Raw genomic sequence first — 17,273 nt, forward strand, 5'->3', positions numbered from 1 at the left:
TGCATTCTAATACAAGCTTGTCTTTTTTAAATCACACTCTTGTACCAAGCCTTATGTTAAGGTTTGGTTTATAAAAGTGTAATTGTCATTATCAAATTTTCAAAGTCAAATACAAGGCAAACACTTCAAATTAAATGTGTTTTCTCCAATTGATTTATTTTCCTGTTAACATTTCCTCTCTTGCTTAATGTTCAGCAGAATCCAACAATCTGAACCTCTGCATGTGAATTTCACTGGGTTATCAACTGCTAACATTTGTATTCTGTCAGGTTAAAGAAGGATTTGCTGCTTTACAGAACAAGCAGTCTTCTCACATGACTGTCACTCCAGCAAGAAGTGACAAAACACTCAAAGATGAGGACAGCTGCTCTCTTAGGAACTCCATTGTACAAAACCAAATAGAAGGAATTGAGAAATTACTGAATTTGGAGAGACTTCATTCAGCAAGAAAGAGAAAATATGAAGAAGGCCAGTGAAGATGAGTACCAGGAGATAAGCATGCTTTTAGGCACTGACAGATGACTTCCCTAACCCAGATTTGTAGAGGTATTCATTCCTACAGAATACAGTATATATGTGTAGTTTCATGTTTATATAACATGTTAGCAGTTCTTACGTTTTAAAATGTATACAATTGTTGCTCCTAATGTTAGTTCTGGTTCTGCAATTAAATTCAAGTTATTTTTGGCTTTGTCCAAAGTTAAAAAAGTTCATAAGTTAATGTTTTTATGTATGTTTAGTAAAATTAAATAATTACTTAACTGTACCCTTCTCCTGCTCCTCAGAAGTTTTGGCTGAAATAGTTCAAGTCATTTTCTCTGACAGACTGCTCATTCAGTTTTCAGGCAAAATCACCTCCAGCTGTTTCAGGATGCAATGGGTTCTGCAAACATGTACAACTACTTCCAGCAGTTCTAAGTGGCAGAAGAACAGAAAAATCTTCTGCTCACCTTTACTGCCAAATTTAAATCTATCTGTTGTAGTTTCTGTCTCAGTGAGGTCTCTTTCAACCCTGAAGGATCAGGTATGACTACAGAGATAAGGTAGCAGATCTGGTTTCATGAAGCTTCACTTCTGTTAGGTCACATTTCTTCTCCCTTGGGTCTAAGGGAAATTTTCTCTTTAAAAATACGTGGACTATCATTTTTCTGACCTCCCTCCCTTCCTCCCCACACCTCTTGCAAGGAAAAGTTCCCATACTGTAAAATGAACAAAAGAAACATAACCAAACAGTGCCAGTTTCTTGTTGCTGATTGTGTAAGAAAATCAACAGAAGACATTTTCCCATGTTAGTTTTATTGCCTCTTTTTTTTTTTTTTCTTTCTTGGTGTGCCAATTTAGAATATTTAGCTTCTTTAGGCCAATTGCATACATTTTTTGGAAATATTCACTCAAATTATCAAAGTTTTGAATAAAGTTCATCTATAGCAATGTCACTAGGTCAAAAAAAATTCTTAGGTGTCTGAGAGACTGAGGAGACTGTTTTTCACTTGATTCAAATTTTGTTTCCAGGTGTTTAGAGTGTCATACAACTGCTGCCACTGCTGCTTTCCAAAAGTCCGATGTGTGCTGTGACTGGAAAAGTAAAACAAAAGTGGGAGAAAGTTACTAGAGATGTCACACTCACCTAATCATTCTTCTACAGCATTACTTTACTCTCATGAACAAATAGGAAAATTCCAATTTTCTCTCTAGAAAGGGCTTCACTTCACCAGTTAAGAGAATGCTGTAGCCTTCCCAAATATTTAAAGCAACAACAGTCATTAGTATTCCTGTCACTAGTAGGTCATTAAATGAAATGTCCTGGAAAGTAGGACTCTTTCATTAAATAAGCTAATCACATTCAGTGTGAGCTTTAATAAAATTATGATAAATAGCAACTATTTAACTACCAGCAACTGCTAGGAACAATACCTTGCTTCTAGTTAGAATTTTCTACAAATGTAAGTGAAATAATTAGAACACATGAAGTTCTGCAAAATGCCATGAAGAATTGTCTTACCTGACAATGACTTTCCTCTGTGTCTGATCTATTTTGCAGTACACCATCTTTGTCTTTACAGCTGCAAAAAACAATGCTGTTTTGAGCAACATTTCCATGATAGTGCAAAGATATTAAACTGCACAAAAATGGTTCAAAATGAGATCAATACAAACATAAGAACTCAGCAGTTCACCTAATCTGTTTTGCTGTTGGTTTTAATGGTCTAGTGGGCAGAAATGCAAAATGATGTAACAATATGAACGTCATGCACGAATCCTATTGTTTGGTGCCAATCTATTAAAGCAATATCCTGTACAGATTTTATGAACTTCTCTCCCCTACAAACACATCCTGTTTTAATGACAGCAAACAAAACCAGATGACAAATTAAACCTGCAAACAATTTATTAGTCCTGTGAAGAATTACATGAGATGCAGTTCCTGTCACTGAGAAGAAAAACACTGGTTAAAACACAGCAGTTGGGCCTGTCTTTAAACATGAAGTTATGCAGCTTTAACTTGTAAAAAGCACAGGAATAAAAATTAATATTGTTCTTAGTCTTTTCAGCTAATGTTAAATTTTATCAAGGTCTTGTTGATGAGCACTGTGTGCAGAACCAGACTTCTTACCATCAATGACAAATGCTTCTACGTCATCAGCCCCAATCTGGAGTTCCTGCTGCATTGTGTCAAATGAGATCTCTTTATTCTCTACAGCCATTCCCATGAAAGTAAGGAGCCTCATCTTGGCCATATTGTGTTCGTGCAACAAGCCTGAGGAAAAGTAGTGATTGATAGTTTAATTAATGATTTAATTGTAATTCATAAAAATAATTTGCTTTTCATGTTATTTTTACTATATATGCTTCCAATAATTTAAGATTTATTTCACATTGAAATATATTCTACTTCACATTGTCAGCAGTTTTTTGATGTAAAATACCAAATCCTGCATCTATCTCCCTTGTCTTCTGCTAAAATAGCAACTTTCATTGTGAATTCATTAAGACTCAGTTGTTTTTAGCAGAAATGTATTATCTACAAAATTTTTGGTTTTTGAGCAGTAAAAACATTACCTAAACAGAATCTGAAGTGGTAAGAGTGCAAGTGAAATTTTCAGTTGCATCACCTGGAAGAACAGCAGTGCAACAAAATGGAAAATCCATGGCTGGTTATGCCAAAAATCTTCTTAGAGCCTCACCACTCATTCCTCCTGTGGTTTCTGGAAAATGAACCTCTCACAGTGATGGTTCCAGAACAGAACACTGTGGTGCCAGAAGAAAGCATTTTGCTACTGAATCTGTTTGTCCACAGCAAAAAAGGCATCATGAGGCTCATGTAAGCATCTAGTGTGGCTCAGAAAATTGCTGTTCAAAACCAACGGAACGGATACTGAGGTCAGGCTACATCTTTTACATGGCTGCATAGATGCCAACACAAGGAACTGAGCCAAGGCCTTGCATGTCTAAATCAGAGACCATTTTCCTGGAAAAACAGCTAGGTCAACCAAGTTAAGGCACTGAAATGAAAGAAGGCATTTCTTAATCTCAAGGTCCATGAGGTACCAACTAAGATCCAGTGGAAGTTTCTTAAAAATGAGTGTCAGTCTTTTCGTTCTAGAATGACATTATAAACATTCCCATAGCTTCAGTAAATATGTAAGTTTGGAATTTATAACACCCATACACTAGAGCAGGGAAGCACATTAGTGCAGGACATCATGTTGTGTTAATTAGCTGTAATTATGATGCAGGTTCCCTATTTGGCACCGATTCAACAAAAACGAGATCACCATAATTCATACGAATGAGGAGCACCAACAACTATACCTAACTGGGTTTAATGGAACTCTACAAGCATCAAAAAATCAATTAGCACACATTAACCCTAATTAACAAATGCAAATGAGATGCTGATTAACTTTGCGAAGACGACTGCTGATAATACCAGATTAACTGTGGCCATGTTAGGGCGATGCAGTTGACACAGATAATGCTACTGCTGGCCTAAGTTGTCAGCATTAATAAAACAACAAATTGTAACAAACTGATGCTGCCTGTGGGAGCCTGCACTGCACAGCTTTCTTGGGCCAGTTCTAACTAATCCTGGTCCAGGAAAGGTTACAACTACAGCCCATGCTCTACTGCCACTGGAATCCTATTCTAAACAGCCTTTAAAATAGTATTTTGGCAAGTTATCTTTAAAAAAATGTCTAAAGCATGGTTTAAAATCTTACTGCTTTTGGGAACAGATAATTTTTGAATGCCTCATCTTAAAACTGCATTGTTGTCTAGACCAAGCTGCTCTTGTTAATCAAAGCAATGGCTGAGCCACTCAGTTCCCAGCATTACCATCTGTGTTGCCTCCAAATCTCTGCTTGTCCATTGCTCAAAGACACAAGAGAGGTTCTGGGCACACCACAGAGAAATCACCATAACTGGAAGGTAAGACTGTCTTTCCAAACTGTTGCACAGGTATCTAAGGATTTTAGTAAGATTATATGAATCTTAGATACAGTGAAAGTTCACACACTGAATTAATTCATGAAGGGAAGCACAGACACTGGGAGGCAAGGCACAAGAAACCACAACAACTGAACGTAATACTATTAATGCTACATAGATGTGTAATTGATCTTCCATAAATTTATTCAAATGTTGGTGTAACAGCAAGTTCAGCAAATACTTCTGGGGACAAGTACCTAAAAGATAAAACCCAAACCCACTTACCCCTGAGAAAGAAAAGCATAACATGTCTGCATAACTAATGTTCAGATACACGTGACTAAAGATACACTTATCCTGTACACACATTTACAAGCTACTAAAAACTTGCTGCTATATCCACCAAAAAATCCCATTGGTATTTCCATCATTTTAACACCATTTTAAAGCTCTGAGAGTAATTATTCTAAGAATTGCATCACACTCCATTAAACAAAATAATGCATGTGTTAAAAAGCTGCACTAAACTCTGTTTTAGCAAAACTATGGCTTTCCTCACATGCATCCAAGGCAGTGTTTAAGTGTCATTTGAAAATCAAAGTTATAAAAAAAAAATATCGTATTTTTATGGAAACATTTATTCATTACCAATATGTCAAAACCTTAATGCAGTAATAAAAAAATCTGCATCATTGAGCAATTTCTGCATTGTCACTGACCCCTGTCCTAAAAAGCTGGAATATAAAAAACGTAATTTTAATGCATGCAATAGCTTATGAACCAGTGCTCCTTTGAAACAGTCAATTACACATCAACGGGGGAGTGTCAAAGTGTTAATTACTACTCCTTTTTTCCACAGTGTGTAAATAAAGAGGGTGCTGACATTAACATTCCATCACATTGCTTCATGTGATGAAACAAATTAACTGGGACAGACTGTGGCTTGCTGGGTCTAATGCATCAGCACAGGCAGACACAGACACACAGACACACACACAGTTTGCATGCTTTATCTTACTGCTCAGAGGTATTTGCTGTTACAAAGTTACTCATTATTAAAAAAAAATATACAGGAGATTTACACAAGGTGGTGTAAATCTACATTTCCTCAATGTAGTTGTGATCTCTGGCCTAGCCTGGTGTATGAATGTGTTAAACCTTTCAGGAGGGGAGTTCTAAGAGAAAAAAACAGTGGGTAAAACCATAGTTCTCTTCCAAAGCCATAAACCAGCTTGTTTTCAAAGAACACACCATGGTTAGATGGCCCACTCAGTCTACAAGAGGTTATCATTTACAAACTCTGATCTGGTTTGAAATTTCCTTGCTTCAATACATGGATGCAAACTGAATTATTCTGTGGCTTCCACACCTTAAACCATGCAAATAGTCAGAAATGAAATTATCTGAAAACTTACCCAGGGAGTCAATGAAGTCTTTGTTGTTCTGATAAAACTTGACATAGGAAGCTAGTTTAGCACTTACAAAAATTGTCAAAAGCTAGAAGATGGAAAACAAACATGAGAACAGTTTAAATATTATCCTGGTTTCCCTCTTTGCAGGCTGGAAAGATACAGACAGAAACTATGGGTAATGAACAGAAAAATAAGCTGTTAAGAGCTGAAATACTGTCTTCTGTCAGTAGATGTGGGCAGTCTGTGCTGAGCTTACTTCCTTTCTCCAGACTTAAGATTTGCTACAGAACTCAAGGGAGGGCAGGACTTGTAACTGAGTTTCTGAAACTTTGAAAGGGAAACTTTTCACATGCAATTTTAATTTTAAAGACTGTAAAAAAAATAGCACATTGCAGCTCAGGATTACTGACACAGATAACTGTTCTAATGGATTTCAAAAGACACATTAAAAGCAGTCTACTGTTATCAAACGATCTTGCTAAAAACAAAGTTACGTACATCATGAATAAGTTCTCCTTCCAAAAATTTGACTGGTTTTAAGGCAAGAAGATGATCAAAGAGAAAGGTATTTGGATCCTTCAATGCTCGTACAATACATCTGAGGAGAAAAGGAAAATGGATACATTCAAAGCAATTCACTTATTTATGACTAAGAGCAACTTAATTTGTTGCTCCTTGCTTTCTAGGAAACAAAGGTTTTCAATTATTATTAGAAGTAACATATGTCACATTCCAGTTTTAAACTTCATTTTACAGATGGAAAAACCAAGGAACAGGAAGCATTAAAGTAGTTTGTCCAGTATTCCAAATGAAATGTGCCAGGTGGTCAAGCCACAGACCACCCTACAGTTTTCATCTATGCATTTATTTCCAGCATAGCCTTTGTTCCTAGGAGGAACAAAGGTATTTTTACTGTGCTCCTAAAATTTCACAGAATTAAGCTGTTGTGGAAGATTTAATTATACTTGAATACGTGACACAAAACAGAGAAACCCCAACACCAAACAGTGCAAGACCCAGGACTTCTCAGTTGCAGCTCCAGACTAGAAGCAGGAACTCCAGAAGAAAGCTTTTCTCAGCAGCACATCAGAAGCCTTGGCTTGCTCTGCCACAGCAAGACACCAGGAGAGCCGAGCTCTGCACGGACACAGCCCTGGGCACATGAGTTCTCAGAAGGAACAGGCTGCTGTAGGGGAGCCAGTGAAGTTCCCACTTAGGCACAAACACTAATTTTCCAAAGGAGTCATACTGATTTTCCTCCCTGGTTAAGTATAAACAACTCCCTTGAGAACTAATGGTAGTACACATCTGGCAGAACCTAAAGAACTAATTCCTAAGAAAAATCATGATGGTTAGAAATCAAAACACAGGCATTTACTCATTTTGGCCAGTGGGGAAAGTGCACTGTTATGAATCAGTTTAGTCCCAGCTTGTTCAACAAGTAAGCTTATTTCTGTGCAGTTCACATCCTTTGTACTTGCTCACAGAGAAGACAGCAACAATGTTTTTTCAAGAAAAAGTGCTAAGAATGCTCACAGTCAGATAATAAAAACAGGCAAAAAGTAAAACCATCTGAAATAAAGGATTCCAGTACAGATTTTGAGTGCACAGCTGATGTCAAGTCCTTACCCAAGGCTGATCTCTCTCAGCAGTGACCAGGAACTCTCCTGTGCACTTGCACACTGGAATAAACCTGGCTGTGCTTACAAACAGCCAGACCTACAGCAGACTGCAGAGACAAACTCTTGACTGAGTCAGCAATGCTACACAAGAGGCCAGGCAGGGCCCTTGGCCTGCCAGGCCCCTTACTGTTTGATCCTCTTAATAGTAAGACGATCAAAATAATTTACCAATTGAGGAAGTTACTTTTTAAGGAAACTGGGAAGTCAGTCTTACCTGTGAGCATCAACTCTGGCCTGGGAAGCATTGTCCTCTGTGTAACTTCCCAATAGCTCCACCATTACTTTTGCTGCAGTGTCACTATAGAAAAAAAATGAAGTTACCTCAGGATTGCTGAAAAAATAGTTCAAACAAGGCACTCAAATATTTAAATAATTCCATTATGATGTTATAGGCCAAATTAAATCACATTTGAAAAAGAAGTAGATGATCTACTTTTAGAAGTAGATGATGACTTTTAATTCTAATGGAGAGAACAAATTAGCTGGATGTATTCTTTCAATTCTTGTTCTACAAAATGTTTATCTTCACCCTTCATTTCATTCTCTTAAACTGATTAATTACCTGCTGGTTATGGAAAAAGCTTTCTGAGCTAGGAACAGCTTTATATGGTTCACTAGAATGCTCCTCTCGTGCACATCTGGATTTAATCATTGCGCAATAAGTAGCGCTGCAAAGTTTATTTCAAATGTAAAATGGCATCTCTTAAAGAATATTTATGGTCAGGAAAATTACTGTATAAAAGCTGCTCTCCTCTTTCAGATTCTCTCTTCAAGTATTCTGAGTGAGAGCTGCTCATTTTATTGATGAAATTATGCAGCCAGCAGTGAGACTGGCTGAGGCTGCTGTGAAGCTTCCAGCACTGCTCTGACAGACAGCTTTTAGACAAACAACTCCTTCTCAGAAAGCTGAGCAAACCTACAGCCTTGTCCACCCAGATTATCTTGTAAACGACATCAGAACTATTGCAAACCAGCTCTGAGATTGTCACTGTGTCATTTTAACATATTTTGATCTATTTTCACTTCACAGTTTTACCACCAACAAGGCCAGCAACCGCTGACACTTGTTGCAAAATTTACACCAAATTATCCCACATGGTCTAAAAGCAACCACAATTTTCCTTAAGACACTGGGAGAATAAAATTTCAGTTTACATTACTGACTTAGGCTAATGACATCAACTGTACAGAAAGAACAAACCAACACAAGATGCCCAGTATGCTCTGTGCTGTGACAGAGGTTTAACCCATACAGCAGCATGGGGCTGCTGTACAATAACAGTGTCTTTATATGGGTATTTATTTGAAATCTCACCATACCACTTTTTGATAGCCACGGCATAGGGTGAAGTTTGTTCTCAGAGAATTGACCAGATCTGAGAGATGTGCAGCACAAATATTAAGACACCATGGGCAACACCCAGTATAATATAAAATCTGAATGTACATTTGTGCCCAGGCAGGGGCATTTTCTATGGATCCCAGCATTCCAGAACCACATTCAGGGATGTAAGCTTTAATGGAACATTTGTTTTAAAACCCCAGCATTAAAGAGGTCCGCTTATGTTTTGCCCTGGTGACCAATATCAACATAAATGAACCAACAGTTCTGTATCAGTGAAAAAAAAAAATTAATTTAGGCAGCTTTATGTATGAGAGAATCATTTGCATGTAAATCAGTCAGTGACTGACTATGATTTTAGCACTGACTATGATTGGTGAATCAAGAATTCACACTGGTGAATTCTTACCAAAATTAGATGTTCTAGAAGACAAAGGACCACTTTAATACAAGAATGGCAACATACAGATATTTAATCAAAGAGGCTCAGCTCCTGTGCTATTTAACCTAATGCACAACTCCTTATTTAATGACAGCTTTTCAGCAGTTGTTCTTGTGCACTTCAGAGCTGTGTTACAGTTTTCTGGCACTTTTTTTCCTCTCCTAATCTTTCCCTTAGCAGCAAAAATTTGAAAACTATCATTTAACTAAATTCAAACAGTATTTTCAATTCCCTGCCTATTTTTTTTAAGAGGAGAAGGAGTGAAATTTTTCACTTGTATTTCTAGGAAACAAAGAGAATGCTACAAGACAATTACTCCCAAACTTTGTGTGAGAGGTTGCACAAATTCTTGTGAACCTCAGCAAATATGGCAGCCTTTCCATTCAATTCTATTCAAATATGGCAGCCTTTATATTCTATGGCAGTCTTTATTCTATTCAGTGTCAGATTACTACTGCAAATTAGGCTGTTTAAGCACTAATAGAGATCACTGTTTTACCTCAGCTTGTTGTTAAATATGTCTCACCTAAGGTGCAAATGTGAGCATTTTTTCTAGTAAAACAGCCTGAATGTGTGCTCTTGGCTCCACTTGCCAGTCTAGATGCATAACTTGACAAAAAGCCAGTGAGAGCTTAAGAGTGATGGCAGATAAAAGGAACAAACAAACCAGAGCAGAGCATTCAGAGACTTAGTGAGATGCTGGAATTGAGTCCCTCTACATTGCATGATATTAAACTGAACTAAAATGAAATGAAACAATTACTCTGCAGGTGCCTGACGTGCTGAGCTTTTTGCTACAAGGATTAATAGCCAGACTTGCCAGACCTGTTTGAATTTAACTTGGGCAGGGCCAAAGCTGCTGAATCCTTCAGCAGAGACCAGCTTTAAACTGCAGCAAGGTGGCTGGAAAAGGTTTGATAAAACAAACTTTCACTTGTCACTGCAGGAAAAGGGACACCACACAACCTCTGCACATTAACTTTTTAGGAGCTACCAATCTACTAACAACCAATACTGGAGATCCACTGGGAGTAAATCTAATTAGCTACAAAAAACTATCTCTTCTGCCACACTGACCAAAGTTAAAGCAGAAATCAAGCAAACAAAAGAATTAAATTGTCTTTAACAATCTAGTTCTTTTCCCTTGATTATAAACCAACAACAGTAACTGAGGTATGATTTTTATCATGTACTTTTCAGTTCCCACTTATCTTCCCATACTGCTAGATAGAGCAACATTCCTGAGTGCTACAGCTGGAATGCTGCTGTGAGTTTCCCATACTATTGCAAACACTGCTCATTGATCCAGGAGAGTGAACCAGGTCAAAGGTGCCAGGGTCACTTCTTGTTTTCTTTTCTGGAGAGAAGTGCAAGTGCCCTGAAACACTGCTCTGCTCAGTGAGCAGCCTGGACACCGAGTGCAGGAGTCTTACAGGGTTTGTGGAAGGTTTTATTGGCTGTCTTAAAAAATCACCTATGGTTAGCAAGCAAAAAACCATTTAGTAGCAAGGTTACTGGTAGCAGTGGAAACAAAAACTAGAAGTTTAATCCACTGATTTCATAGCAAGACTAGCTAAAAATAGTTGGCTATTAAGTTTGGGAATGAAACTAGTTAAAAACCTCACAATAAATCAACAGGATGGGAAGTGAGGAAGAGAAGGAATGTTATCAGTGTAATATTTCTGAAACAAGGTAAGCACTAAGCCATGGAAAAGATCTGTGACTAACACTGTTCAATTAATTTTGACTATCTGAAATCTGCCATACAGAACTATTGATGCAAAAGCATTTGAGTGTTACAAACAGGAATTCCCAGTAATGTAACTCACAGAGTAACTACTCCATGAGGATTAATCATCCCTAAACTGAGGTTATGATCCTGCTATGCTGATGCAGCATTTGCAGGCTACAATTCCAGCAAGGCACAATAAGCCAACTGTCCTGACAGATGGAACTCTTTTCCACCTGTGACAGCTTCACACTTGCCTTTTTAAACCCCCAGCAAGGTCATGTCCCCAGGCCAAGCCCCAGTGCAGTCACACAAATGCCCACAGCAGCACAAACAAACACAGGTACTGGCAGCTGGAGGGGACAGGAACAGAGGGTACAGGATAGAACTTCCTTTTGCAGCAGTGCAAGGTTATGCAAATGCTGAAAATGCACAAGTGCAGTTCTGGTACCACTGTGGGTGAGCAGTGGAGGGGCTTGATGCTGCCTCAGTATGAAAATGAAAAAAAACTTAAAAAAATAACTCAGAGTGGAGGGGCAGGGGGAAGCAACCCACACCCCCACATTGCCATCCCAAAGTGCAGGGACAGGTTAAGTAGGTTTGAGCTGTTGTGGAACTACACCCCAAACCACTGGACAGCAGCCCATCACTGCAGCCCTGGCCAGGGCAGTCAATCCACTGCATCAGTGCTGTAAGATAAACTGATGACAGCTCTCAGTTCAGACCTGCATTAGTTTACAGGCACCATACACACTGGATTACTCTACATGCCAGAAAACAGTGGTCTGCCAAGTTTGTTAGATCAAAGATGCTTCTTATGATCCAGGATAATAATTCAAAATGGCCAAGCAGGTATTCTGTGGACATTAATTTCCATGACTAGTGGAAAGCTCTGTCTTGAAGGTAATGTTTACATAAAAAGACTGATTCTGTTAGCCATGATTGATAAGCCTTCCCACATCATTAAGTAAGAGATAGCACTACCATGCACTAAAATGTCAAAAGTGCAATTAAATAATAAACTTGGCATAATACTACAATGCACTGAGATGATTATTTATAGAAAGGAACAGTGTTATTTTGGGAGACTGTGGTTTGCAGCTACTTCACTACTAACTTTAATATTATTGGGAACACTGGTTTAATGCAAGAGTGCTTAAAAATATTTTTTTAAAAAACCCAGAAGTGTATTTGGATTGAATTATCAGTACAGATTAATTTTACAAGTCCTGTGAGAAATACTTTCCCTACAGATCACCTGTAGTACATCAAAATACAGAGTTGTCTAGTATGTATGACTTGTCTTTTATACCTTTTCTTGCAGTCTACTAGGACATCATAGAGCAGTCTCAGGAGAGTGTGCTTTTTCTCTGTGGCCAGATTCCAGTCAGAAATCCATTTTCGGACCTAGGAAGAATACCAGTGAAAAAGAAGCACTCAGGAAAAGATTAAAATAGCACTACAAATACTCCTAATTTTCTCCCAAGGAGAAAAGGATTAAAAGTATCTTGCACAAAGATGTCTCTTCTAGGTTTTCTGATTCTCATGCTCCAACTGCTCCTTGTCCTATCACTATTTGCCCATGTCAAAAGTCACTCTCCCTCTTTAATGAGCCCCCTTTAAAGTACTGCAAAAAGAGCATCCTGGAGCCTTCTCTTCTCCAGGCTGAACATGCTCTCAGCCTTCCCTCACAGGAGAGGTGTTGCATCTCTCTAATCAGCTTCATGGCAATTTCTCTAGGCTCTGGCAATTTGTAAGAGATGGTCTGTATCAGCTCTGAGTAATATTTAGGTGCAGCATGGCTCATACAAAGGCCACAACTTGAAGGGTCACTTAATTACCTGATCTAGTTCAGTTGGAATGTACTGGATGGCACCACAGGACGAGGCCACTTTGAGAAGGCTGCAGTACACTGTGTACCTCACAGGAGTGTTCTTGTCCATGCCATGGAAGAGATTGCTCAGGCTAAAGTACAAACAACCAACAGTGGAGTTACAGAGCTTTCAAAATACATTACTGGAGTGCATGTCAATGTTCTTTTAACACACAGGCTAGTACAAGGCATCTGGCAGCAGCTTACATCCATGAACTGTAACAGCTTCCAGTTTTGTAATCATTTGCAGCAAAGCTGAAAACTATGCATATTAATTTCACTTTGTAACACTCAAGAAAAAAAAATTGGCACTTCTATTTCTTCTATTTTATGACAGTGAAAAGAAGGTAAAAGAGTGCTTCCTGCAACACCCCACACTTTGATTTAAGGACACACAAGATAATCCATCCTCTTCAGAGGCACAGTTACTGTGCCAAGTCACCACTGTGTCACTTTGCCCTGTCCAACACTTACAGCTGCAGTCTGAGAGATGGGCGCTCTCCTTCCCGAAACTTCACTAACTTCTCACACAGGTTTTCAATCAGTGCTTCTTGTTTTTCAGGTTCCAGGATGAGAAGCAGAGAGACAACACTGTTCATCACACTCTCCACATCTGCATAAACCAAAACATACAGCTGTTGGAAACTGCAAGCAGCAATTGGTAGCTACCTTGTGCTGGATATACTTTTGATAATAGTAATTCATACTTTTGATGTGAATTACCACTTTGCATGAGCAAGAATTGTAAAAGAAAGAAAATGCCAAGATGCCAACCTGGATATTCATCAGAATGTACCAGACACTTGGCTCAGGTGGACTTACACCAACAAACCTCCATGTAAGACAATTACCACTCTAAGGTCAACATAGAGCATGGTGTTTGATATCACACTTGCTCTGAATTCTGTTTACACACAGGAAAAATCAGAGGAACTCTAGGTTCCACACAGTGGCTTCCTCCTGCACACCCAGGAAACTGCCCACGGTTCTACAGTGAGAACAGTAACACCTAGTGCTCAAGCACAGTAAAACATTTCACCAGGAGCACAAGGGATATCCAGATCACAGGAAAAATGTCCTCAAGAACACCGAAGTGTATTACAAACCCTCCCCAGCTCCTGTTTTAAGCGTGATGTTCCATCCTTTCCAAACAGAACCACACCAGTTTCGTGTTTTCTTTTCAGTCTGCCCAATTATCAGTCAAGCAAAGAAAAAGAACAAAATTCATTACATATGGAAAACATTATCTATCCCAAAAAATGACAACTGAGCATGAAAAGCTCTATTTTACATACAAGTTTCTACGCCCTCATTACAAGCAGAGTCTAGCTCAGCTTCTGACTTCTTCAAAGAGTGCTGGATGTTTGGAGAAAGGAGGGGCAGAGTACATGCAAATATTCCAGGGCAAAGATGGAAATGTGCACTTCCAGTTTTATGAGGAGGCACAGCTTGTGTTTTAATGCTACACATCTCTAAACTCTGCCAACTGTTACTGCTTGAAAGCACTGATGGCGATAAAAAGCAAAACCATCAAGACTTAAAATGCAAACCTTTGTCATCCTCTTTCAGGCACACATCACACACTTCAATGATCTGTGCCAAGTCCACATGAAGTCCACCTTCAGCGTTTTCTTCAGAGATTTCTGCTCCTTTGGATTTCAGGTAAGCTCGCAGTTCTGCAGCCTTATAAAAGAGAAAGACAATACATACAAAACTAAACAGTTGTTTTGTGAATAAGAAAGTCAAAGCAATTAAATTTCTTACAGATTTTTGTTCTGCCAGATGCTGAGCCTGCTGTTTTGCCACTGACTGATCAGGTCACAGAGCTGTTTCTTACAGTGTCAATGTGTCACTTACAACTGGGTACTGCACTGCAGACCTAATAAGTTTTTATAAGACACTTTCTTAAGAAGTTTTACTCTTTTACTCCCTCTGCAAACATCAAACATCAAAACCATTTAGTTGCTTGTTCACCAGAAGAGAAAAAAAGGTATAAACAAAAGCACTTTAGCGAGGGCAGAACTTTGTCTTCACAACCTCACAAGAGTTTCTAATCTAATTATAGAATGGCTTGGGCTGGAAGGAACCTTAAAGATCATCTTGTTCCACACCTATGCCATGGGCAAGGAACATTCCACTAAACCAGGTGGAAAGCCCCATTCAACCCAGCCTTATAATGTCATGAGCTGCCTTACACTGTTAGGACTTAAACCTACACCAAGAAAATACCTTACTCTCAGCATCAGGCCTATTCATTATAACTCAGGGCTTCACCAACAGAACCATAACCCTTCAGAAACAATGAGGCCATATAACTTTTAGCACTTGTGACCAGGAGGCTGCTGTGACATTTACATCTTGTTCGGTGTCAAATCATTCTGAAACCAGAAGAAAAAGCTAAATGCCCTGGGACAAACTGCTGTACTGAGGATGTTGCATCACACCAGCTACCTGATGGAGCTGTACTAGGCATTATGGCAAGTGAAAACTGGGCTGAATGTGTCATTTCTTGCCATGTGTCTATTTCTTGCAGATTTCCAATGTGTGCACACATTGTGTATACATGAACATGTATGTGCACATACATACTTCAACGGCACTGGCGTAACAAAGCAGCAGCTCAAACACAGCATTCCCCCTTCCCGTGCCTGCAATACCGACAATTCCACGAAACCCAAATAATGCCCTATGTGAACCCGCCTTCTTCTCCTAAATAAAAAGCAGGACTGAGGAGCGACGAAAACGAAGTGCCGGAACACTTCGAACGAGAGGCGGAACACTGAAGCGGAAACTGCAAGCATCGGGTTATCTTTCAGCCACTGTGTTCAAATTTAACCAATCGCCTGCTCGGTCTCTGTAGGGAACAGCCCGGACGAGTTCGCGGAGCGCTCGCAGCGCGCACGGCGGGACAGGCCCGGCCCGGGCTGTCGCCCCCGACATGGCTCGGCCCAGCCCCGCGGCCCGGGGCCCATCGCTCCGCGGCAACGCTGACCTGATCCTCCTCGGTGATGTCGATGAAGGCCGGGACGCTCATGGCTCCGAGCACGCCGCGCTCCGGAAAGGCGGAGCGGCTTCCGCCGCCGCGCTAGGCCGCGCCGCTTCCGCTTCCCGCGCCGGGCGGGCGGGCCCCGCGCTCCGACCGCCCTGTGCCCGACTCGGCCCTGCCCGCACTGCTCCGCCCTTCCCGGCACGGCGCTGCCCACTCCGCCCTGCCCGACTCGGCCCTGCCCGGACTGCTCCGCCCTTCCCGGCACGGCTCTGCCCACTCGGCCCTGCCCGGACGGCTCCGCCCTTCCCGGCACGGCGCTGCCCACTCCGCCCAGCCCGACTTGGCCCTGCCCGACTCGGTCCTGCCCGCTCCGCTCTGCCCGGCACGGCACTGCCCGCCACGGTCCTCCCTGCCCGCCTCGGCCCTGCCCGGCACGGCCCTGCCCGCTCTGCCGGCCTTTCCCACCGCCGGGCAGGATCCTGGGACTGCCCGGGCTCGGCCGCGGCACCGACACCCTCTCCGCCCCCCCCCCCCCCCCCCCCCCCCACTCCCCTCACACTCACGCCTTCCTCTCTCCCTGTTTAAAAACTGAAGTTCTGCTTGCCTGGTCCTTTTCCCATGAAGCCGTTCGGTAGCAGCCTTGGTGGAGGTGTGTCGATAGTGAAACGCGGTGGGAGTAAGGGCAGCAGTTCTCCAGCGGGGCTGGCACATTTTCTTTACTCGGATTGAACATGCAAGGAGCCCTCAGTCGGTGTCCCCGCTGTGTTCTGCGTGTTTTGTGCTCGAGAAGTTTCCTGGTCAGCTCTGGCACACCACCAGGAATACAGGGTGACTTCCCAAGTGATCAAAACCTAAAATGAAAGACAAGAAAATAACAGAATAGCTAAGGTTGAAAACACCTTTAAAATCACCCTGTCTGGCTAGTAACACAGTTAGTAAAGGCTGCTGTACACAAACCTAATTTTCTAAACCTGACCAAATCATGACTGAACTCATTTATTGAGTCTAATAACTAGAGCAGGGTTTTTAACACCGGGTTCTGAGCCTTCACAGCACTGAGTGCAATGAAACTGCTAAAGGCCCACACTGCCTTTATTAAGTTATGACTCTGCTTAGTTTTAATCATCCACATGTTTGTGTAACTTTTAAACAATGCTTCAACTTTAAATTTTTCCATCATATGAATCCTGCCTAATTAGCTGATTCTACTTTGGGCAGTATTTTTAAAATATTATCCCTACTGTAGCTGATTATTTATCTTATAACCAGGATATTTTAATACTGGCTGATTGATAATCTTACCAGTATTTTGTATTTCAGAGGTCAGCATCCTGGAAGTTATGGACAGAGATAGGTCTCTCCTTTGTGTGTCTGGT

At 40.7% G+C, this 17,273-nt stretch overlaps 2 protein-coding genes across 2 annotated transcripts in view; one reads left to right on the forward strand and one right to left on the reverse strand.

The window, feature by feature from the left end:
• Window positions 1–761, forward strand: part of CCDC73 (coiled-coil domain containing 73) — a 76,162-nt gene extending 75,401 nt beyond the window's left edge. The window contains exon 19 of the mRNA XM_059848333.1: window positions 270–761. Coding sequence (XP_059704316.1) covers window positions 270–476 — 207 coding nt within the window. The 3' untranslated portion in view covers window positions 477–761. The remainder of the gene's footprint in view (window positions 1–269) is intronic.
• A 518-nt stretch (window positions 762–1,279) lies between these two features.
• On the reverse strand, window positions 1,280–16,057 carry EIF3M (eukaryotic translation initiation factor 3 subunit M). The gene is made up of 11 exons (XM_059848330.1): window positions 15,901–16,057; window positions 14,459–14,591; window positions 13,383–13,521; window positions 12,877–13,000; window positions 12,348–12,442; window positions 7,737–7,820; window positions 6,339–6,438; window positions 5,844–5,925; window positions 2,615–2,758; window positions 2,003–2,063; window positions 1,280–1,575 (listed from the first exon to the last, which is right to left on the reverse strand). Exons 1-11 carry the CDS (start codon window positions 15,940–15,942, stop codon window positions 1,455–1,457), a joined length of 1,125 nt encoding a protein of 374 aa, XP_059704313.1. The 5' UTR covers window positions 15,943–16,057; the 3' UTR covers window positions 1,280–1,454.
• Between the last annotated feature and the right edge of the window lie 1,216 nt (window positions 16,058–17,273).

This window comes from Haemorhous mexicanus, chromosome 6 (assembly GCF_027477595.1).
Source record: "Haemorhous mexicanus isolate bHaeMex1 chromosome 6, bHaeMex1.pri, whole genome shotgun sequence".
Classification (NCBI taxonomy): domain Eukaryota; kingdom Metazoa; phylum Chordata; class Aves; order Passeriformes; family Fringillidae; genus Haemorhous; species Haemorhous mexicanus.